Here is a 21,018-nt window from a genome sequence, read left to right as displayed (position 1 = left end):
TGGGCTCTTTGCACACACAAACTGCAGCCAGGGCGATGCAGGCAGTAACTGGGCAGGCTCTGCCTTTGCCATGCAAGTGAGCAGAGCCTTTGGGGGGGATGCAGGGCTGTCCTTGCCCTGTTGAAGGAGCAGCTTTAGCAGTTATGAGACTGGTGCCCATCCCTAAGATTGGGGCTGAGCTGTTAGCAAGTTCCAAACCTGTGTCTGGGATCTTGGGAAGAGGCAAATGGGAAGAAAGGAGGAGAAAACTGATGAGGTTCTTGAAAACACCAAGTTCTGCTCAGTTTCTGCTTCTCACTCCAGAGCTTGGGTTTACCAGCCCACAGACCTGCTGTTAAAAGAAGCAATGCTAGTCCCCAAAGTTGGTGTTTTCCTATAGGAATTGGGGCTGGCTGCCTCTGAAAGCCCGGGGAGGTTTAACCTGGTCCTCAGCATGCCCAGCCTCTGCCCCCCGTTACCCCTTTTCCCTTATCCCACTGCCTGTGCCGCTCTCCTGCCCCCCAGACTCCCAGCCCCACACAAGGAAGAGCACATCTGGAGCAGATCTGTGCCCTGTTGCCATCCCATTGCAGAGCACAGGGGGCTGGATGGACCCTGTGGGCCTGGGGATGCTGCAGGTCGATGGAGCCGCTGTGCTGCAGTGGAATTGAATGGGATTTTGGCTGTAAGCCTGTCTCTTCCAGCTCAGGTTCTGGTCCCAAAGCACTGAAGTGTAGTTTTACGAGGCTCTGAAAACAACCTGTAGCTCCTTTTGGGGGTAACTCTGCCTGTGGGGTGAGTCTGGACCCGCTGTTACCTTGCCTCTCCTTCCACTCGGAAACACTTCCATGCGTGTGGAATCACTTCCCCAGTGCTCCCAAGTCACTTCCAGCGTGGCTTACCCTGCGTCAGCTGCCCCAGTGAAAGAGCTGCATGCATTTTGGGGTTGAAAGGAGCATAACTCATCCTCGGGGATGGGCCCGGTTGGAAGCAGGAGCCCAAGCAGCGCCTTTGCACCTCCACCCTACGTTGTTATGGCTTGTGATGTTGTTGTTGTTTTTCTTGTAGCAAATAACAGATGATGGTCTCATTACAATATGCAGAGGATGCCACAAGTTGCAATCCTTGTGTGCTTCAGGCTGCTCTAACATTACAGATGCCATCCTGAACGCCCTGGGACAGAACTGCCCAAGGCTTAGGTGAGTTTGCAGCACGGGGTTGCCCCAGCTCTGGCCACCCTGGTGACGTGCTCGTGACACTGAAATCCTCTCTAAAAGGGCTCTTTTGCTCACTGAGCTTTCTCCAGGTGTTTGCTATGGGAGGAGGGGGGGATCATGGATGTACCCAAACCCCTCCTGTGGGTAAAGCAGTGCCACGTGCTCCAATAGCAGCAGGGTCCTGCACCGTGGTGCTTTTGTTCCCTGATGGAAAGCAGCTGAGGTGAGGTGACTGTTGGACTGGGACTGCACCGTTTCCTCCTGCCCCGTGTGATGGGAACAGCTTGTTCAGGATGGTTTGGGTGGTTTCAGATGGAATCCGTGCTTCACAGAGCAGGGGCTCCCAGCAGCAGCTCTGCTTCCTCCTGGGTTATCTTTTAAGAGTCTCTTTCTGTCAGGACCAGTTTCTGCAGGAGGACTTCACTGTAATGCAGCAAATGCCCAGGTGCAGAAAGAAGAGAGAGTTTTATTCTCTTGCCATCCCTAAGAGCTGAGTGGCTGCATTAAATGGCACAAAATAGGTGTCTTCCAGGGGAAGCAAAGGCACCCCTGTGTTCTGTGCTAGCCCATTTAAAGCAGTACGGGTACAAATGCATGGAAACCAGTGTCAAAAAGAGGCAGGTAAAGCATCATTTCAGTTCCAGATGGTTTCTGTGTTCCTGTTCAGCTGCAGCTTTCCAGTGGTAAGCTCCATAGGGTAAAATCCAGACTGCACTGTAGGAAAGTTGGCTGCTTTTCCTGTAGAGGTGGGTAAATGTGGTACCACTGTGAAGGAAGGCTCAGCAGTGTCTGCCAGCAAGCTGATCTCTTGTCACAGCAGCAAATGGTTCACCTCTTAAGACTTCAGGCTCCTCCGTCATGGCATCAAATACTTATTCTGCAGGGCTCATCTCTCAGGTGGTTGTGGTTTCCACCACCTCTTGCTGTGGTTTCCACCACCTCTTGCTGTGGTTTACACCACCTCTTGCTGTGGTTTACACCACCTCTTGCTGTGGTTTACAGCCTTGCCATGGTGAGATCCCCCCTTTGGGAATGGCTTTAACCTGACAGAGGGGAGCTCTTAGGCAGAAGCTCTTCCCTGTGAGGGTGCTGAGGCGCTGGCACAGGGTGCCCAGAGAAGCTGTGGCTGCCCCATCCCTGCCAGTGCTCAAGGCCAGGTTGGACACAGGGGCTTGGAGCAAGCTGCTCTATGGAAGGGGTCCCTGCCCGTGGCAGGGCTTGGAGCTGGATGGGCTTTAAGCTCCCTTCATCCCAAGCCACTCTGGGGTTCTATGGTCTCCCAGGTCAGCCCTCCCTGCCTTGGCGTTCCCTTGGAGCCTGACTCTGTTCTCTCCCCCTCCACACCTCGGGTATGGAGGGTGGCTGCTCTGTGCCCATTCATCCTCTCAGGGAGCAGAGCCTGAACGGGGTCAGAACATCCCTGGGGTGCTGGAAGCTTGTGCTGAAGCGCTCTGCAAAGCCAAGTGAGTGCACCGTGGTGACTGTCAACTCTTTCCATGCAGAATATTAGAAGTTGCAAGGTGTTCCCAGCTAACAGATGTGGGCTTCACCACCCTAGCTAGGGTAAGTGCTGCTTCCCCGGGCTCTGGCCTTGCTTTTCATGCTGGATGGGGACAACCCATGGCTTTCCCTTGGCTTCGCCGTTGCCCTGAGCCACGCATCCTGTAGGCAATGGGAAACACTTGGAGGTGGAAACCTCACTGTTTGCTTTGCTGGGCTGTGAACAAGCGACCCTAAATGTAACCGCCCTTATTTGCTAGGGCTGGAGCACCCCTGTGCCTTTACGTGGTCCTTTACTGGGTGCTGGGCATAGAGAAGCAGCACTCACGGGGAGGACGTTGCGGGTTGAAGAGCTGTGTTACCGGGGTTGTGTGGTGTTACCATTCCCTGCTCTTCTCTTTGTTCCTAGAACTGCCACGAGCTTGAGAAGATGGACCTGGAAGAGTGCGTCCAGGTAGGAGCTGCCACCCTTGGCTCTTCCTCCTTTAGCACGGCCAGTGGGGCAAGAGGGGGACAGAGCAGGAGATGGGCTCCAAAGGAGGACTGGATTTCAGATCCTGAGCAGGAAAGCTGGGTGTATTCAGGATAAGACAGTGTCGGTTGGGGGGATTGAGCCTTTGTTCGTATCTCAGTATCAAATTTCATTATCAATATCAAGTAATAACCAAAACAGCACTTGACTAGTGATAGGGGTGATAGAAGTGTGACCCTCGCCACGAGATGAAGCCCCATAGCAAGGTCTTCATGCACAAGGCAAGAGCAGGTTTGTGCTCCATGTGCTGCTGGGAATAATGGAAGTTCCCTCCGTGTGGAAAGGATGTTCCAGAGGACATGGCAAGGGCTTGGAATGGAACGGGGCTGCCCATGCTCCCGAGGCAGTGGGATGGCATGGGGTGACATCCCTATCCCTGCCTCCTGTGCTGCAGTCGTCCCTCATAGTGGCCGTGGGGCACATGTGCCATAAGCAGATAACTGCTTCCAGGGAGGGCTGGCAGGGAAAAGAGCTGCATTTCCTCCAGGTCCCACTGAAAGGCTCTGCCCCTGAGGATGGCTGTGCAATGGATCCCGTGGTCCAGGCAGCGGGGATTGCTTCCTGCCATGGGAACAGCAGGAGCCCAGGATCCCGGCCTTCCCGATGCGCGCAGGGCAGGAACTGAGGCCATCACAGGGGGAAGTGGCACTGGTCCAGGCAGGAGCTGCTTCAAAGTGAACCCGGGAAAGGAAGAACTGGGCTCTGAGCAAAGGCATCGCAGGCAGTTCCCCTCCCAGGCTCGCATCCTCTCTCCCTGAGGGATAAAGGGGAGCAATGGGGCAGTGCACCAGAGCCCTTGGAATGGGATGGAGCTCTGCTCGCTTGCTTCACGTGAGCTTATTCCAGTTTATTCAGGAAAACCTGAGGTGGTTGCTGGAAGGGAGGGGGAAGAACCTGGAATTGGGGCTCAGGACGGGGGAACTCTGCCATGGATGAGGCCAGCTTTGCAGTGTTCCTCTCACAGGAGGGGAGAAGGCCTTGAGCAAAGCACCCAGCCTGAAAAGGGCTTTTTCCCTCTCTTCCAGATAACAGACAGCACACTAATCCAGCTTTCCATACACTGTCCACGGCTTCAGGTTCTGGTGAGTGTTCCAAGGGAGACTTCCAGCGTTTCCTGTGCTACAAACAGGGGGATTTGAAGGGCAGCCTGTGGGGATTTGTCTCTTTGCCTTCATGGATGTTCTCTGAAGGCTTTGGAAGAGTTCAGCTGGAAACTTGACCCAGAGAACCTCTTGTTCCCTCCTCTGCATCCATAGGAGAGGAGGCTGCAGCTCTTCCCACCTGTATTACGGAGCTGGGGCCTGGCTCTGGAAAGTGATGTTCCTCTAGGTTGGAATATGGGGGAGTTGAGGCTCAGTCTGCCCTGTGTGATACTGAGAGAGCTGGGCTGGGGCAGCCTGGAGAAGAGAAGGCTCCTGAAGGGGAGACCTGAGAGCAGCTCCAGTGCCTGAAGGGGCTGCAGGAAAGCTGGAGAGGGGCTTGGGACAAGGGATGTAGGGACAGGCCAAGGGGAATGGCTTTAACCTGCCAGAGGGGAGGTTGGGTTCACCCTGGCTGTGCTCGCTGCAGAGCTTGTCCCACTGCGAGCTCATCACGGACGACGGGATCCGGCACTTGGGCAACGGCGCCTGCGCCCACGACCGCTTGGAAGTGATCGAGCTGGACAACTGCCCCTTGATCACGGACGCCTCCCTGGAGCACCTGAAGAGCTGCCACAGCTTGGAGAGGATAGAGCTGTACGACTGCCAGCAGATCACCCGCGCCGGCATCAAGAGACTCAGGGTGAGGAGCGGGGCTTCGGGGCCAGGAGGGAGGGCTGAGGACCATCAGCTGGTGATGCAGTGGCTGCTGTGCACCCACAGGGCTCGGGTTGGCTCAGAGGGAAGGGGTTGTTGCTGTGTCCACTCGTTTCACAGGTGGCACTGGCTTGCATCGCAGCAGGGGCACCTCCTCTCCACTGCCTCATATCCTCCGTGCGGATTGCAGTGCACTGTATTGGCCCTTCCTGTATAACTCACAGGGATAATCCTGTACTAGAGGCAGCTGGCTGCAGGGGCTCAAGTGGGACAGAGCCAGGGTGCTCCTAAAGCACCCCATGTCCCAGTGCTCCCCTCCTCGGTCTGTGTCTCGAGCTGAGAGGGTGCTGAGGCGCTGGCACAGGGTGCCCAGAGAAGCTGTGGCTGCCCCATCCCTGGCAGTGTTCAAGGCCATGGGGGCTTGGAGCAAGCTGCTCCAGTGGAAGGGGTTGGAGAACCCAAACCATTCCATGACTGTGTCCTGGGTAAGAGGAGCAATGACAGCGCTTTACTCTCTTGGAGGCCATGGCTGTGCACAGTGAGGAGCTGTTCTGTTCCCCACAGCTAGCCCAGGAGTGATGGGGGGAGGAAAGGGCATCACTTGTTTATCCCCTGTAACTCTCTTTGCCAGTACCAGAATGAACTGAAAAGGGGAAAATCACCCTGTCGGTCACCCCCCCTCCTTGTGTTTGCCTTCCAGACCCATTTACCCAACATCAGAGTCCACGCTTACTTCGCTCCTGTGACTCCACCTCCGTCGGTGGGAGGCAGCAGACAGCGCTTCTGCAGATGCTGCATCATCCTATGACAGCGGCCGTGCTCCTCCAGCAAACTGAGTCTTTCAACCCCCTTGTAGAGGCACGGGGGACACCAGGACCTCCGAGGAAAGCGATACCAGTGTCATTTGCAAGGGGCAGTGAGCAGGGCTGTGGTGCCCCTGTAGCCACCCATCCCCATCCATATAGACACCCCTCCCCGTCCCCGCCGCGCTCCAGCGAGCCGCTGAACTCTGCGCTGTGGGAGCTGGAGCTCTCTTGGCTTTCTCTCTAGGTGGATTGGGCTCCTTGGGGAACCATTCCCGCTGGGCCCTGCTCAGGTGGGATCGCAGCGGGCAGGAGGGGAGGCTTGCGGTGAGCCCCCGCCTGTCGCTGCTGTGGAAGGTTGGAAGAGGAAACCCTTGGACATGGGGAAGGGGGAGAAGGAGCAGGCTTTAACCTCTTGTCCAGAGGGGAAACAAAGGAAACAAACCTGAACCCACCCCCCAAGTCCTTGTGTCCATTCTTCAGCGAGGGGATGAGGCAGCAGCTGCCGGGAGGCAGGATTGAGCCCTGCTCCCCTGCTGAGCACCAGGAGCACGCTCGGGGCCAGCGCTCATCTCTTGTGTGCTCCGTAGCATCCTCAGAGGCTTCCCTAGGTCATTGTGATCCAGCTCGAACCCTGGGCCCGGGGAAGGGGGGGTTCCCCTCCCTGCATCCTGCTTGGGTTCGCTTTGGCACGTTCCTAATTCAGTCACTTTTGGAGGTGCCCCATCCACAAAGGCAGGAATGAGGCTTTCAGCGAGTGCTTCCCACCGTGAGCAGCCTGAGCCTGGAGGGAGCTGCTAGGAGGGTGCCGAAGGACAAGGGAGCTGCCCCCCGCGCAGCCCCTTCTCATCAGTGCTTGGGGGTCCAGATCTCTTCTGCCTTTCAGGTTTTGCTCCCAGTGACAAGGATCTAACTCGTGCTGTAGGGGAGCAAGTTCTAACCCTTGCTGCAGTGACCGTAACCCCGGCTCCCTCCTGCTCCCCCTCCAGCCCTTCCTTCATCCCCAAGGAAAAGCCGAGCAGAACCTTTCTGCTTGTTGCCCTGCTCAAGAACCCCCCCCTCCATGGGAGGAGCAGCCTGAAAACGCACCTCGAGTCATCACCCTCTGTGTGAGCGCTTGTGGGGGGGCTGCTGCTTGTGCCCCTTGCACAGGTAAGTGGTGTGGATGGAAGGGGAGCTTGCTCCGTTGTTTGCAGCGGGATGAGCCCAGGTGCTGCCAGTATGGAACACGAACAGGCAGGGGTCTGATGGGTTTCATGGGGCAGAACTCAGCTGTCACAGGTTTGGGGCCATTGTTGTGCTCCTCCTGCCATGGCCTGGAGGGGACCCGTGTTTATGGATGCCTCTGGTTGGGGTTCATTCACCAGCCTGGCCCCACAAGTGATGCTGCGCCTTCATTCCGTGGGGCGCAGCACGAGGGGTCCGTTTGAGGCTCAGGGTTGGTTTGCCGTTGTGTTGCTTCCCACCCTCTTCCCACCATTCCAAGCAATCCGGGCAGGCAGAAGGGTCACTTTAACACCTTCATCTCCAGCTTCCCCATCCCCGCTGACAGGAGCCCCCTCGTGCCGCCTCAAGGATGCTCTCGGTCCTTCCCCTGTAGCTGGCTTTTGAATCCATTCTATTTATTCAGATCCCTTGCTCCCGGTGGATTCCCTGCCTCCTCCACGAGCATTCCTCATCCTCCCTTTGCACAGCTCCCTTCTCCCGAGGTTTCAGGGTGGCAGGGGACAAACGGCGCTTCCCATGGTACCGGGGCAGCAGCAGCAGTGGGTGTCTTGGCACAGCTTGAGCTCACACGGGGCAGGGCAGAGCTGATGTGGATTTCCAAGCTGGATTTGGTGGATTTCCAAGCTGGATCTGATGGATTTCCAAGCTGGAGTTGATGGATTTTTTTCCTTGTGGCAGAGCCCAGTTTTCAAGGGGGGGGGGGGAACTCCCCAGACTACAGAACCCAAAGCGTTTTTCGTTGTCGTTTTCCAAACAGGGTTTGACAGCATTAAGGTAGCTCAAAACCTACTTGACAGTGTCCTTGCAAGTCACTTAATCCGTCTCCAGATGGACTCTTCCTTTATGTTTGTATTTATAAATACCAATAAACACCATTTTCCAAGCTCTGTTTTACCACGGGAGGGACTCGGAGAGCAAAACCCAACCCCGGTGCACGGGGCAGCGTGTTCCGGGCTGGGGCTTGCCTTGGTTTGGTGGCCACAGCGGGCATGGAGCACTGAGGTTTGGGGCTGAGGAGCTGGTGGGTCCTGGATCCACTGGCCCAGGACTGGACCTCGGTCCAGGGCTCTTCCCTGCACACCCAGCCCGTGCCATGGGTCCATGGGCAGAGCCTTGAGAAGCTTTTGCTGCCTCAACCCTCCTGGGCTGGAGCAGATGCAGCAGGGACCTCCCCAGGGCAGCGACTGAGCCCTTGTGGGCCAGGGAGCCCCAGTTCCACCCCAAATGAGGCTTTTCTGGTGGTTCAAGACCTGCAGCAGCGCTTCCGAGCCCATTGTGGCTGCTCCCACAGGGCTGGCGCTGTCGCAGGGCTCAGTTAAACCAGAAGAGCTCCCTGTTCTCAAGAGAATCCCCTATGGATGTGGCATCATGGGGGGTCTGGGTTGGATTTTGCTGTGTTGGGGGGGGATGAGTTTCAGGATGATGGACCCCAAAAATGAGTGTGTTTGGGGGGGGGGGAAGGATAGGGATGGATGGGGATGGAGGGTGAGAATGGGAGGGGTTGGGTGGTGATGGGGCTCAACCAGCTTCTAAAAGCTCAGGGGGAGGTCAGCCCCTGGCAGCACCCACAGGGGTGAGGAGGCGCTTGGGTGAGGGTGGGAGCTCCCCTGCTCCCTCCTGTCCCTTCCCCTCTGTGGCTGAGGAGCACCAAGGTGGGGAGCAGGCGCTGTTCCCATCACACACACCCTGCAGAGAAAGAGGGGAGACTCCATGGGAGCAGTCGGGGCTCTGGAGCTTTATTGGATGCTGGTGGATGGAGGAGGATCCTCTGTGCGCAAGGCAAGGAGCGGTCACTTCTTGGTCTCCTCCTCCTTGGAGAGGGTCTTGATGATCTCCTCCTTCTTGGCCTGCAGCCGCTCCTCGCGCCGCTTCCGAGCCTCCTTGGTCTTGGACCTACGAGCTTCAGCCTGGTCACTGCAAGAGGGGAAGGGCTGGTTCATGTGGGGATCACCTCAGAGCTTCCACCCCGGCTCCTGCTCCCCAGCCAGCTGGATCAATGGATCATGGAAGCAGGGGATGGGTTGTGCTGGAAGCGACCTCAAAGCTCCTCCAGCTCCAACCCCTGCCACGGGCAGGGACCCCTTCCACTGGAGCAGCTTGCTCCAAGCCCCTGTGTCCAACCTGGCCTTGAACACTGCCAGGGATGGGGCAGCCACAGCTTCTCTGGGCACCCTGTGCCAGCGCCTCAGCACCCTCACAGGGAAGAGCTTCTGCCTAAGAGCTCATCTTCGGGCTCCATTCTGGCTCCATTCCTCACCCAGGCTCCAGAAGGAGCCACCAGCAGCAGAACCCCCCCCCGTTGTGGATGCAGCACTTACGCCAGGAGCTTCTTGCGAGCTTTATCCGCCTTGAGCTTGTGGATGTGCTCCATGAGGATGCGCTTGTTCTTGAAGACGTTGCCCTTGACCTTGAGGTACAGGCTGTGATACCTGAGGGAGCAGAAGGGAACGGGGGCTCAGTGAGGCAGCCCCAGACCCCCTCATCCCTGCTGCTGGGATCATCCCTGGTGCCGTGCTCCGTGGGGAGCTCACATGTGCCGGTCGATCTTCTTGGACTCCCTGTATCTGCGCAGGAGGCGCCTCAGGATCCGCATCCTCCGCATCCAGGTCACCTTCTCGGGCATGCGAGCGTTGGCTGTGCCCTTCCTCTTACCTGGAGAGGGAAAACAGGATGGGAATGGAGCCGGAGTCCTGCACCTTCAACACAGTCCTCACAGAACAGTTCGGGTTGGAAAGGACCTTAAGATCATCCAGTTCCAACCCCCTGCCATGGGCAGGGACACCTCACACTAAACCATGGCACCCAAGGCTCTGTCCAACCTGGCCTTGAACACTGCCAGGGATGGAGCATTCACAACCTCCCTGGGCAACCCATTCCAGTGCCTCACCACCCTCACAGGAAAGAATTTCCTCCTTATATCCAATCTAAACTTCCCCTGTTTCAGTTTTAACCCATTACCCCTTGTCCTGTCACTCCAGTCCCTAATGGAGTCCCCACCAGCATCCCTATAGCCCCCTTCAGACACTGGAAGCTGCTCTGAGGTCTCCACACAGCTTCTCTTCTCCAGGCTGAACAGCCCCAACTTCCTCAGCCTGTCTTCATACAGGAGCTGCTCCAGCCCCTGAGCATCCTCGTGGCCTCCTCTGGACTTGTTCCAATAGTTCCATGCCCTTTTTATGCTGAGGACCCCAGAACTGCACACAATGCTCCAGGTGAGGTCTCACAAGAGCAGAGCAGAGGGGCAGGATCACCTCCATGACCTGCTGGTCACGCTGCTTTGGATGCAGCCCAGGATACTGCTGGTTTCAGGGCTCAAGCACACACTGAAGCCGGCTCATGTTCAGTTTCTCATGGACCAACACCCCCCAGACCTCCTCAGGCTGCTCAGGATCTCTTCTCTACCCAACCTGTCACTGTGGCTGGGATTACCCCCCCACCACCACCATGTTTAACCCTTCTCTTTGCTCCCAGAGGAAAACCATGGAGACACAAAGCGCAGGCTGAGGCTCTGCCCCACAGCAGCCATGGGGCTGGACTCACCGATGCCCATGTGCCGGCCCTTCCGCCGGGCCAGGGTGTTCTTCCTGCACCGGGCTCGCGAGTGCACGGTCACGGGCTTGCGGATGATGAGCCCATCCTTGATGAGCTTCCGGATCTGCTGCCCTGCGGAGAGAAACCTCCAACACCAACCATGCACAGGCACCAATCCTGCCTCCCCAAAGCCCCCTCCTGCTCCTGGCTCTCCATCACTGGAGACCCCCCCATCGGGTCTGGAACTGGGCTTCCTCACACTCTCAGTGTCCTGGTTTCACCTCCCTGCTTGTCCCAGCCCCCTGTCCCCACCACATCCCTGCTTGTCCCAGCCCCTCTGCCCCTGTCCCCACTGCATCCCTGCTTGTCCCTGCCCCTGTCCCACCACATCCCTGCTTGTCCCTGCCTGTCCCCACATCCCTGCTTGTCCCAGCCCCCCTGCCCCTGTCCCCACCACATCCCTGCTTGTCGCAGTCCCTCTGCCCCTGTCCCCACCACATCCCTGCCTGTCCCTGCCCCTCTGCCCCTGTCCCACCACATCCCTGCTTGTCCCTGCCTGTCCCCACCACATCCCTGCTTGTCCCAGTCCCTCTGCCCCTGTCCCCACCACATCCCTGCCTGTCCCAGTCCCTCTGCCCCTGTCCCCACTGCATCCCTGCTTGTCCCTGCCCCTGTCCCCACTGCATCCCTGCTTGTCCCAGCCCCTCTGCCCCTGTCCCCACCACATCCCTGCTTGTCCCAGCCCCTCTGCCCCTGTCCCCACCACATCCCTGCTTGTCCCAGCCCCTCTGCCCCTGTCCCCACTGCATCCCTGCTTGTCCCAGCCCCTCTGCCCCTGTCCCCACCACATCCCTGCTTGTCCCTGCCCCTGTCCCACCACATCCCTGCTTGTCCCTGCCCCTCTGCCCAGTCCCACCACATCCCTGCTTGTCCCTGCCCCTGTCCCACCACATCCCTGCTTGTCCCAGCCCCTCTGCCCCTGTCCCACCACATCCCTGCTTGTCCCAGCCCCTCTGCCCCTGTCCCCACCACATCCCTGCTTGTCCCAGCCCCTCTGCCCCTGTCCCCACCACATCCCTGCTTGTCCCAGCCCCTCTGCCCCTGTCCCCACTGCATCCCTGCTTGTCCCAGCCCCTCTGCCCCTGTCCCCACCACATCCCTGCTTGTCCCTGCCCCTGTCCCACCACATCCCTGCTTGTCCCTGCCCCTCTGCCCCTGTCCCCACCACATCCCTGCTTGTCCCAGCCCCTCTGCCCCTGTCCCCACCACATCCCTGCTTGTCCCTGCCCCTGTCCCCACCACATCCCTGCTTGTCCCTGCCCCTCTGCCCCGTCCCACCACATCCCTGCTTGTCCCTGTCCCCACCACATCCCTGCTTGTCCCTGCCCCTCTGCCCCGTCCCACCACATCCCTGCTTGTCCCTGCCCCTGTCCCCACCACATCCCTGCTTGTCCCAGCCCCTGTCCCCACCACATCCCTGCTTGTCCCTGCCTGTCCCCACCACATCCCTGCCTGTCCCTGTCCCTGTCCCCACCACATCCCTGCCTGTCCCATCACCACGGGCATGGCACTCACGGGAGTTGGCGTTGGCGATCTCGTTGGTCTCATTGGGATCCAACCACACTTTCTTCTTGCCGCAGCGCAGGACGCTGGAGGCCAGCCTCTTCTGGAGCCGGAGCATGCTGCAAACACCTCCTGCATCAGCACCCCAGACCCAGCCCTAACCCAGGGCCTCATCCACACCGTGTGCACACCCCCGGCACGGTGACTGCAGCACTGCCCCGACCCTTTGGGGAAGGAATCGTTCCTCGGCTCCATCTAAACCTCCCCAGGGTGCAGCTTGAGGCCGGTTCCCCTTATCCCATCCCTTGGGAGCAGAGCCCAGCCCCTCCTGGCTCCATCCTCCTGTCAGGCACTTGTAGGGAGCCATCAGGTCCCTTCAGCCGTTCCCCACCACGCTGTCCTCCAGGCCCCGCTCCAGCACCTCAAAGCCCCTTCAGTGCCCACCACAAGCGGCCGAGCCCTGCCCTGGCCCCGCTCCTCCCTCAGCTTCCCCTCAGCCGCCATTTCCCCCCCTCCCCTCCCCTCACCGCGGCCGCCATTTTCCCCCCGCGGAGGCCGCAGCCGCCCCAGGGGCCACGGGACCCCGCCGTTACCGAAGCCTCTCCCCGTTACCGAGACCCCAGCCCCGGCTCCCCGCTGTATCCCCCCTCCGTGGCCGCTGAACCCGCCCCGAGCCCCACAGAGCGCTCCCCTCACCTCATGGCGGCGGCCGGGCGCGGAGGAAGAGGCGTGGGGCCGGTCCCGCCCAGCGCCGGCGCCGCGGCGAGCGGAACGTACCACTCGGCTCGCACCGAACTCCGTGCCCCGAAGCACCGAGGCGGAGCAGGATGCGGTGACGGGGGAGCCGCGATGGGGCTGCGGGGGCTGAGGGCGAGCGGGAGCCGGAGCGGCTCGGGAGGTGGAAGGGAAGATGCGGTTACCCTCTTCACACACCCCTCTGTGTGGGTGCGGGGTGGTACAGCCCGAGCCGAAGCCTGCGCATGCGCGGTGGGGGGGGGGGGCAGTGGGATGGGATTGGGGCGATGGGAGCGGGGTTGGGGGCGATGGGAGCGGGATTGGGGGCGATGGGAGCGGGATTGGGGGCGATGGGAGCGGGGTTGGGGGCGATGGGAGCGGATTGGGGAGATGGGAGCGGGATTGGGGAGATGGGAGCGGGATTGGGGCGATGGGAGCGGGATTGGGGGCGATGGGAGCGGGATTGGGGCGATGGGAGCGGGATTGGGGCGATGGGAGCGGGATTGGGGAGATGGGAGCAGGATTGGGGGCGATGGGAGCGGGATTGGGGCGATGGGAGCGGGATTGGGGCGATGGGATGGGATTGGGGCGACGGGAGCGGGATTGGGGGCGACGGGAGCGGGATTGGGGGCAACGGGAGCGGGATTGGGGGCGATGGAAGCGGGATTGGGGCGATGGGAGCGGGATTGGGGGTGATGGGAGTGGGTTGGGGGCGATGGGACCGGACTGGGGGGGATGGGAGCGGGATTGGGGGCGATGGGAGCGGGGTTGGGGGCGATGGGACCGGACTAGGGGGGATGGGAGCGGGATTGGGGGCGATGGGAGCGGCATTGGGGACAATGGGAGCGGACTGGGGGCGATGGGAGCGGGATTGGGGGTGATGGGAGCGGGATTGGGGGCGATGGGAGTGGACTGTGGGCGATGGGAGCGGGATTGGGGGCGATGGTGTAATGTGTGGGGTTTGTTCATCAAGTTTAAAGGGAAAGAAACCCTCTGTAACCATCACTGTGTGGAACCAGATTCCTTCTTTGTTTTGTAACTATTGTGCTTCGTGAGTTCTAAAGGGCAAGTCAGTTGTGTTAGTACACAAGATGATGCGAAGGCAAAGGGGGGTTAGGTAGTCCAAAGTTCTGTCTTGTTGCAACATACAAGGGATGGAGGTTGCGATAATGATGAGGCTGGTAACGGGCGCTTCCCCAACCTCTGGGAGCAATGGGGAAGAGCCACGTCACCGTCTGAGCGACGAGGAACAGCAGGATTGGCTGAAGCCTTGATGCGAGCAGTATAAAGGACAACCTCGCAGGGACCCGCCGTGCCTCTTGGGCGCAGCGGAGGCCTCCCCGGCGCACCCAGCGCTGGGTTTTACCTGCTCTCGCTTGCTCAGTTTGATAAAATTCATGTTTTAAAACGAGATTGGCTCATTCATCGGTAACAAATCGGTGCTGTGACTCGGATGGAGACGTTCTGACGGGACTCACATCCTCGGGGGGGGCTGCCCCACTCTCAGGAGTGGCCCCCTGTTTGCGGTTCGTTCCGCTGGCTTCTCCACCGCCGGACCTAAAACTCGATGGCAGATAAAAGGTGAAGCCGGCGACCCCTTAATTTTGTGCACGAAGCCCGAACGAGGAGGACGGAAACGACGTGAGTATATTGCGAAACTGGGATGCGTTCGGTTGGGGTTGGGATCCCGGTGTGTGCGTGATGAGATGTCCAGGTACGGGCGAAGCGAGTGTGGACCTCTTGGTAGTGCAGTTCCCATCTCCCGCGAGGGACTGGGCCACGGGGAGAGGGCAGATGAAAGACTGAGGAAGATGGGACAGAAAGAGAGTAAGGGAGCACAAGAGGAGGAGGTTCGGCGAGAAAGTATTAGATTATTAAATCTTTTTAAGTTTACAAGGATTGAAAGTATCTGAATCAAAATTGCAGTTTGTGGAGGAGGAAGTAAAATATCTGGGACACTGGCTCAGCAAAGGAACAAAGAAACTAGATCCAGAGGGACTTACTGGTATATTATCTCCAAAAGCCCCGACTGCTAAGAGACAGGTACGGCAATTGCTCGGCTTACTTGGGTATTGTAGGCAATGGATAGAAGACTATAGTAAAAAGGTTAAGTTTTTATATGCAGAATTAACCAAAGATGGCCAATTAAAATGGACCGAATCAGACGAGACTCTGCTACAGGAGCTGAAAGAGGATTTAGTCAATGCACCCGTCCTAAGTTTACCTGAGCTGAAAAGACCTTTTTAGTCGTTTGTAAACGTAGACGAGGGTACTGGGTATGGGGTTTTAGCACAGGATTGGGCTGGATGGAAAAAACCTATAGGATATCTATCAAAATTGTTAGATCCAGTCAGTAGAGAGCGGCCGACCTGCTTACAAGCCGTGGTGGCTACTGTAGAAGCAAGAAAAATTACATTCGGGGGGGAATTAAAGGTTTTATCGCCCCACAACATTCGGGGAGTACTACAACAAAAGGCTGACAAATGGATTACTGATACTGGGGCTCCTCAAATACAAAGGAATTCTAATTTCTTCTCCTAGTTTGGAATTAGAAAGCACGAGCCTCCAAAACCCTGCCCAATTTTTATATGTGGAACTGACTCAAGATTGATCACGATTGTATATGTAATATAGAGGAACAAGTAAAAATACGCCCAAACGAAGAGAGGAGTTACATAAGCGAGGTATGATATCTCAACGACCTCCTTTAAATATGCATATTCATTCTATAAAACCCGGGGATAGGTTATTAATTAAAACTTGGAAGGAATCCCCATTAATCCCTCACTGGGAAGGACCCTGTCTTGTTTTACTCACCACAGAAACCGCCATCCGGACGGCAGAGAAGGGTTGGACTCATGCGAGCCGTGTAAAAGGACCTGTCAGAGACTCGCACCAGTCTTGGGAAGTTGTGAGCCCACCTGGAGGTCTGAAAGTCACCCTCGAGAAGGTTTAAATGGACATAGAGGGCACTAGGAGATGTAATAACAGCAATAACGTTTTGAGATTGGTGTGAAAGCAGTTGTCTGCAGGAGTGCCGAGAACGGTGGTAATCGAATATATTGAGTTATATATATATCAATTGAATACATCCAAATATTACTCCAAAAAGGAACCGGGTAAGGGAGCTGTATAAAGGGAGGCAAACACCCGAAATAGCACTCCCTCTCCTGCAGGCTACCCCTGCTACCGAGAAGATGCTATCCCTCGTGGCTCGAAGCAACCGAGTCGACGAGCGACGTAGAGAGGTGAAATACTGTGGAGAACTGACTCTTGTCGTTGGAGCTACACGGGAGTACTGGAAGAACCGCCTCACTGCTCAAAAGGACTTGAAAGTCCCTTATAAAAAGTCTATCCAAGGTTCTAATTGGAGGGATAATAGTAGTATAATTGATCCAAAACCATTAACAACGGAGAAATGGAAAGGATTCCACCCTTTTTGGCACATCCTAGACATACTGCTTATTCTACTCGTAATATGTCTACCACAAACATGGGCTAAGGGAATGAACTACCAACCCCACCAACTGTTTAAGTGGACCCTACTCCGATTTGAAGATCAACAGGTTATCGCAACCCAAACAACAGCGGGAGAACCAAGCTTTAATACTACCCTATGTCAGCTTGTCCCGAGATCCCGATGCTGGGAGTACATGGGATTCTATATGTGCCCTAGTTCGAATCCTGGAAAGGGATATTGTAACTACCCTAATCAATATTACTGCAGTTATTGGGGTTGTGAGACTATAGCCCCTGCTTGGATACCGGGTAGTGGTATAGACGAGTACCTAAAGGTTCAGTGGGGTCCATATGGGTGCAGACCACCACAAGGGTGGGGAGGACGTGGAAACTGTAAATACCTCTTCTTAAATGTCACCAGCCCTGGAGACGTAGGGTGGATAACTGGAAGAGTGTGGGGAGTGAGGTATACGGAACCAGGGACAGATAAGGGTGGTTTAATTCTCATAAAAAAGGAAGTAGTCCCAAATGATCCACTGCCGGTAGGCCCTAACCAGATACTAACTGAACAATAACTCCTGAAATGAAGATTACTCGAATCCCCCAAACTCCTGATGAAACCCTTGGGAATAACCCAACCCCTAATGAAACCCCTGAGAATAATCCCCTTTGGAAGTTGATGCACGCTAGTTACTTGGTGTTGAACAAAACCAATCCAAATCTTACGGAACACTGTTGGTTGTGTTACGGGGTGAAACCACCCTTTTATGAGGCTGTGGGAGTAACTAGGAAACCTAGACGCCTAAATGGTACTAACCCGGCACAGTGTATGTGGGACATGGAAAAACCAGGAATCACCTTAACCCAAGTGACGGGAAAAGGCTTGTCTATAGGAAAAATTCCAGAACACAACAAGAGGTTATGTGCCAATACTGATAGAAAAGGGTCAAAAAGACCCCAAAAACCTGCAAAATGGCTAGTACCAGCTGATAACACCAAGTGGGTTTGCTCCGCTATAGGAGTTACACCTTGCCTGTCGTTAAAACATTGTAATGGATCCTCAGACTTCTGTGTTCAAGGAACAATAGTCCCTAAAATCTTTTATCACCCTGGGAGCTTCATTTCCGATGCATACATTACTCAGGAACACCACCTGACTAAAGGAGAGCCATTCACTGCATTAACAATAGCCACTTTAATGATCTTGGGGGGCATGGGAGTAGGCACAGGAGGAACCTCATTGATACAACAAAGCCAAGAGTTTAAAGCACTGAGGATAGCAGTGGACAAGGAGCTGGTAAGAATTGAACAATCAACAAGGGCTTTAGAAAGATCCCTTAGGTCGTGTCAGAAGTGGTCTTACAAAACCGAAGAGGACTAGATTTAATGTATTTACAACAAGGAGGGGTATGTGCAGCACTTAAGGAAGGGTGTTGTACATATGCACATCACACAGGGGTGGCACGGGATACTATGACCAAATTCCGAGAAGGATTGGGACGAACGAGAGGTACAACGCAGTTGGTATGGATCTTGGTTTAGTCGATCCCCCTGGCTTACAACCCTACTGTCAACGATAGCAGGTCCCCTGATATTGATTATATTGGGATTAACATTTGGACCATGTATTTTGAATAAAACATTAGAAATTGCATGAGGTAGACTCGAAGCAGCTCACCTGATGCTGATAGGAACTAAATGTGAACCTGTAGAACAAGAAAGTTCATTGCTGTTAAGCCAAGATGCGTTACGACGATTTGATGACCAAAAAGGATGACAAAGAAAAAGGGGGAAATTGTAATGTGTGGGGTTTGTTCATCAAGTTTAAAGGGAAAGAAACCCTCTGTAACCGTCACTGTGTGGAACCAGATTCCTTCTTTGTTTTGTAACTATTGAGCTTCCTGAGTTCTAAAGGGGAAGTCAGTTGTGTTATTACACAAGATGATGCGAAGGCAAAGGGGGGTTAGGTAGTGCAAAGTTCTGTCTTGTTGCAACATACAAGGGATGGAGGTTGCGATAATGATGAGGCTGGTAACGGGCGCTTCCCCAACCTCTGGGAGCAATGGGGAAGAGCCACGTCACCGTCTGAGCGACGAGGAACAGCAGGATTGGCTGAAGCCTTGACGCGAGCAGTATAAAGGACAACCTCGCAGGGACCCGCCGTGCCTCTTGGGCGCAGCGGAGGCCTCCCCGGCGCACCCAGCGCTGGGTTTTACCTGCTCTCGCTTGCTCAGTTTGATAAAATTCATGTTTTAAACGAGATTGGCTCATTCATCGGTAACAATGGGACCGGGTTGGGGGCGATGGGAGAGGATTGGGGGCGATGGGAGCGGATTGGGGGCGATGGGACCGGGTTAGGAGCAATGAGACCGGGTTAGGAGCGATGGGACGGGATTGGGGGCGATGGGAGCAGGTTAGGGGTGATGGGAGCGGGTTAGGAGCCATGGGACTGGGTTAGGAGCAATGAGAGTGGGTTGGGGGTGATGGGAGCAGATTGGGGGTGATGGGAGCCGATTGGGGGCGATGGGACCGGGTTAGGAGCAATGGGATCGGGTTAGGAGCCATGGGACGGGATTGGGGGTGGTGGGAGCGGGTTAGGAGCCATGGGACGGGGTTGGGGGTGATGGGAGCAGATTGGGGGTGATGGGAGCGGATTGGGGGTGATGGGAGCGGATTGGGGGTGATGGGACGGGTCCCGGTCCCATTGTTGGCCCCGAGGGAGCTGGGACACGGTTGTTCCCTGTCCCCAGGCCTGGGAGCTGCAGGATGGGGCGAGCTCAGCATCGTCCGGGCTCTGGTTCCTGCAGTTCCTCCGAAGCTCTTCCCTCGGCTGTGTGTGGATGAGCAGGGATTGGAGCTGGGATCGGAGCTGGGATCTCGGGGCCCCCTTTGGTCCCTGGGAAAGCAGGGACGGGCTCAGGGATGTCCTGGGCCCTCCTGGCACAGGAAAACCAAGAGCGAGGCCTGAAACCGGTGTCCTTAATGTGGGAGGAGCATCCCAGAGCCTCCGCGGGAGCAGCGGTGAAGAGGTCCCCGGAGCAGGGAATGAAGCAAAGCGATACCACACGGATTGCACCCAACTCAGGCACCGAACTCCCCCTTGAAAGCAAACTTGTGCAGTGAAAACATCACTTTCTAACCACCCCGGTGCCAAATAGTGCCCTAAACGCATCCTTTCGCAGCCCTTTTCCTGCCTCCTTCGACCTTTGGAGCGGTTGGAGGGTGCGAGCCCCCCAAAGCCAGCTCCCGAAGCACCAGAGACAGGATGGGAACGGCTCCTTTGGGATCTGGCGGCCGCAGGCGCGCTCAGCAGATGGTGTGAGGAAAGGAGCCGATGGCAACAGATTTCCTGGTTCACTCGGAGGGAAAAACAGGGATAAACACAGGCGTGTGCTGTGGGAACGGGGCTCCGCGAGTTCCGACAACAAACGGCGCGGTGCAGAGCAGCCTGGGGCAAGGCAGAGCCTGGAGCGCGGCGACCAGGGATCTGCGGCTGCGATCCGTGTGGGGTCCAGCCCTGGGGCAGCAGCACAAGAGGGATGTGGAGGGGATGGATGAGGGCAGAGGAGGCCATGGGGATGCTGCGAGGGCTGGAGCAGCTCTGCTCTGGAGCCAGGCTGAGAGAGCTGGGCTGGGGCAGCCTGGAGAAGAGAAGGCTCCTGAAGGGGAGACCTCAGAGCAGCTCCAGTGCCTGAAGGGGCTGCAGGAAAGCTGGAGAGGGGCTTGGGACAAGGGATGTAGGGACAGGCCAAGGGGAATGGCTTGAACCTGCCCGAGGGGAGACTGAGATGAGCTCTTAGGCAGAAGCTCTTCCCTGTGAGGGTGCTGAGGCGCTGGCACAGGGTGCCCAGAGAAGCTGTGGCTGCCCCATCCCTGGCAGCGTTCAAGGCCAGGTTGGACACAGGGGCTTGGAGCAAGCTGCTCTAGTGGAAGGTGTCCCTGCCCGTGGCAGGGGTTGGAGCTGGAGGAGCTTTAAGCTCCCTTCCAACCCAAACCAGGCTGGGATCCTACGGTCCTCTGCCGGCTCAATTGTGTCCTGCTCTGGATGTCCTGGAGCAGTGACAGGGGCAGAACAGGGAGCACTGGGGATGCAGGGGCACTGCGGGTGCAGGTGGATGCAGGAGCACTGCAGGTACAGGAGCACCGATGCTGTGGGTACAGGTGGGTGCAGGAGCACTGACGTTGTGGGTGCAGGTGGATGCAGGAGCACTGCAGGTACAGGAGCACCAATGCTGTGGGTGCAGGTGGGTACAGGAGCACTGCAGGTGCAGGAGCACCGATGCTGTGGGTGCAGGTGGATACAGGAGCACTGCGGGTGCAGGTGGGTGCAGGAGCACTACACTGTGGGTGCAGGTGGATGCAGGAGCACTGCAGGTGCAGGAGCACCGATGCTGTGGGTGCAGGTGGATACAGGAGCACTGCGGGTGCAGGTGGGTGCAGGAGCACTGACGCTGTGGGTGCAGGAGCAGAGCAGAGCCCATCAGAGCCGCGCTGGCAGTGGGAAGCTGATGCTGTCACCGCATCCCGCTCCCACACATCTGCCTGCAGCAGCTCTGCCTCCCCAACCCCATCCCCAGCACCCCCTGCTCTGCACCAGCACCCTTGGGTGCTGCTCCTCCTGCCTTGGCTGCAGCACCCAGAGAGAGAGGCAGGGTTGGTGCTGAGGGGGGGGCAGT

General features: G+C 57.1%; 3 protein-coding genes across 4 annotated transcripts in view; 1 reads left to right on the top strand and 2 right to left on the bottom strand.

Moving 5' to 3' along the window:
• The window catches only part of FBXL20 (F-box and leucine rich repeat protein 20), a 34,983-nt gene extending 28,864 nt beyond the window's left edge, over positions 1–6,119 (top strand). Inside the window, exons 10-15 of the mRNA XM_062629808.1 lie at positions 1,048–1,178; positions 2,699–2,759; positions 3,106–3,150; positions 4,254–4,310; positions 4,798–5,010; positions 5,725–6,119. Of these exons, the coding sequence (XP_062485792.1) occupies positions 1,048–1,178; positions 2,699–2,759; positions 3,106–3,150; positions 4,254–4,310; positions 4,798–5,010; positions 5,725–5,832 (615 nt within the window). The 3' untranslated portion in view covers positions 5,833–6,119. The remainder of the gene's footprint in view (positions 1–1,047; positions 1,179–2,698; positions 2,760–3,105; positions 3,151–4,253; positions 4,311–4,797; positions 5,011–5,724) is intronic.
• The window catches only part of PPP1R1B (protein phosphatase 1 regulatory inhibitor subunit 1B), a 155,452-nt gene that overhangs the window by 110,379 nt on the left and 24,055 nt on the right, over positions 1–21,018 (bottom strand). The gene's annotated exons all lie outside the window — the stretch shown is intronic.
• Positions 8,775–13,000, bottom strand: RPL19 (ribosomal protein L19). The gene is made up of 6 exons (XM_062629807.1): positions 12,845–13,000; positions 12,161–12,267; positions 10,595–10,717; positions 9,586–9,706; positions 9,373–9,483; positions 8,775–8,968 (listed from the first exon to the last, which is right to left on the bottom strand). Exons 1-6 carry the CDS (start codon positions 12,847–12,849, stop codon positions 8,845–8,847), a joined length of 591 nt encoding a protein of 196 aa, XP_062485791.1. The 5' UTR covers positions 12,850–13,000; the 3' UTR covers positions 8,775–8,844.

The sequence above is a fragment of the Pezoporus occidentalis genome, unplaced genomic scaffold, assembly GCF_034315485.1.
Source record: "Pezoporus occidentalis ecotype Australia unplaced genomic scaffold, CSIRO_AGI_Poc_V1 ctg341, whole genome shotgun sequence".
Classification (NCBI taxonomy): Eukaryota; Metazoa; Chordata; class Aves; order Psittaciformes; family Psittacidae; genus Pezoporus; species Pezoporus occidentalis.
This window is presented reverse-complemented; position numbering and strand designations above follow the sequence as displayed.

What these genes read in the sequence shown, in the direction of transcription:
- RPL19 (XM_062629807.1), bottom strand. An exon ending in GGGCCGGCACATGGGCATCG is followed by an intron (nt 9,707 to 10,594) that starts GTGAGTCCAGCC and finishes TTCCCTCTCCAG; the next exon opens with GTAAGAGGAAGGGCACAGCC. An exon ending in GCTCGCAAGAAGCTCCTGGC is followed by an intron (nt 8,969 to 9,372) that starts GTAAGTGCTGCA and finishes CCCCTCTTGCAG; the next exon opens with TGACCAGGCTGAAGCTCGTA.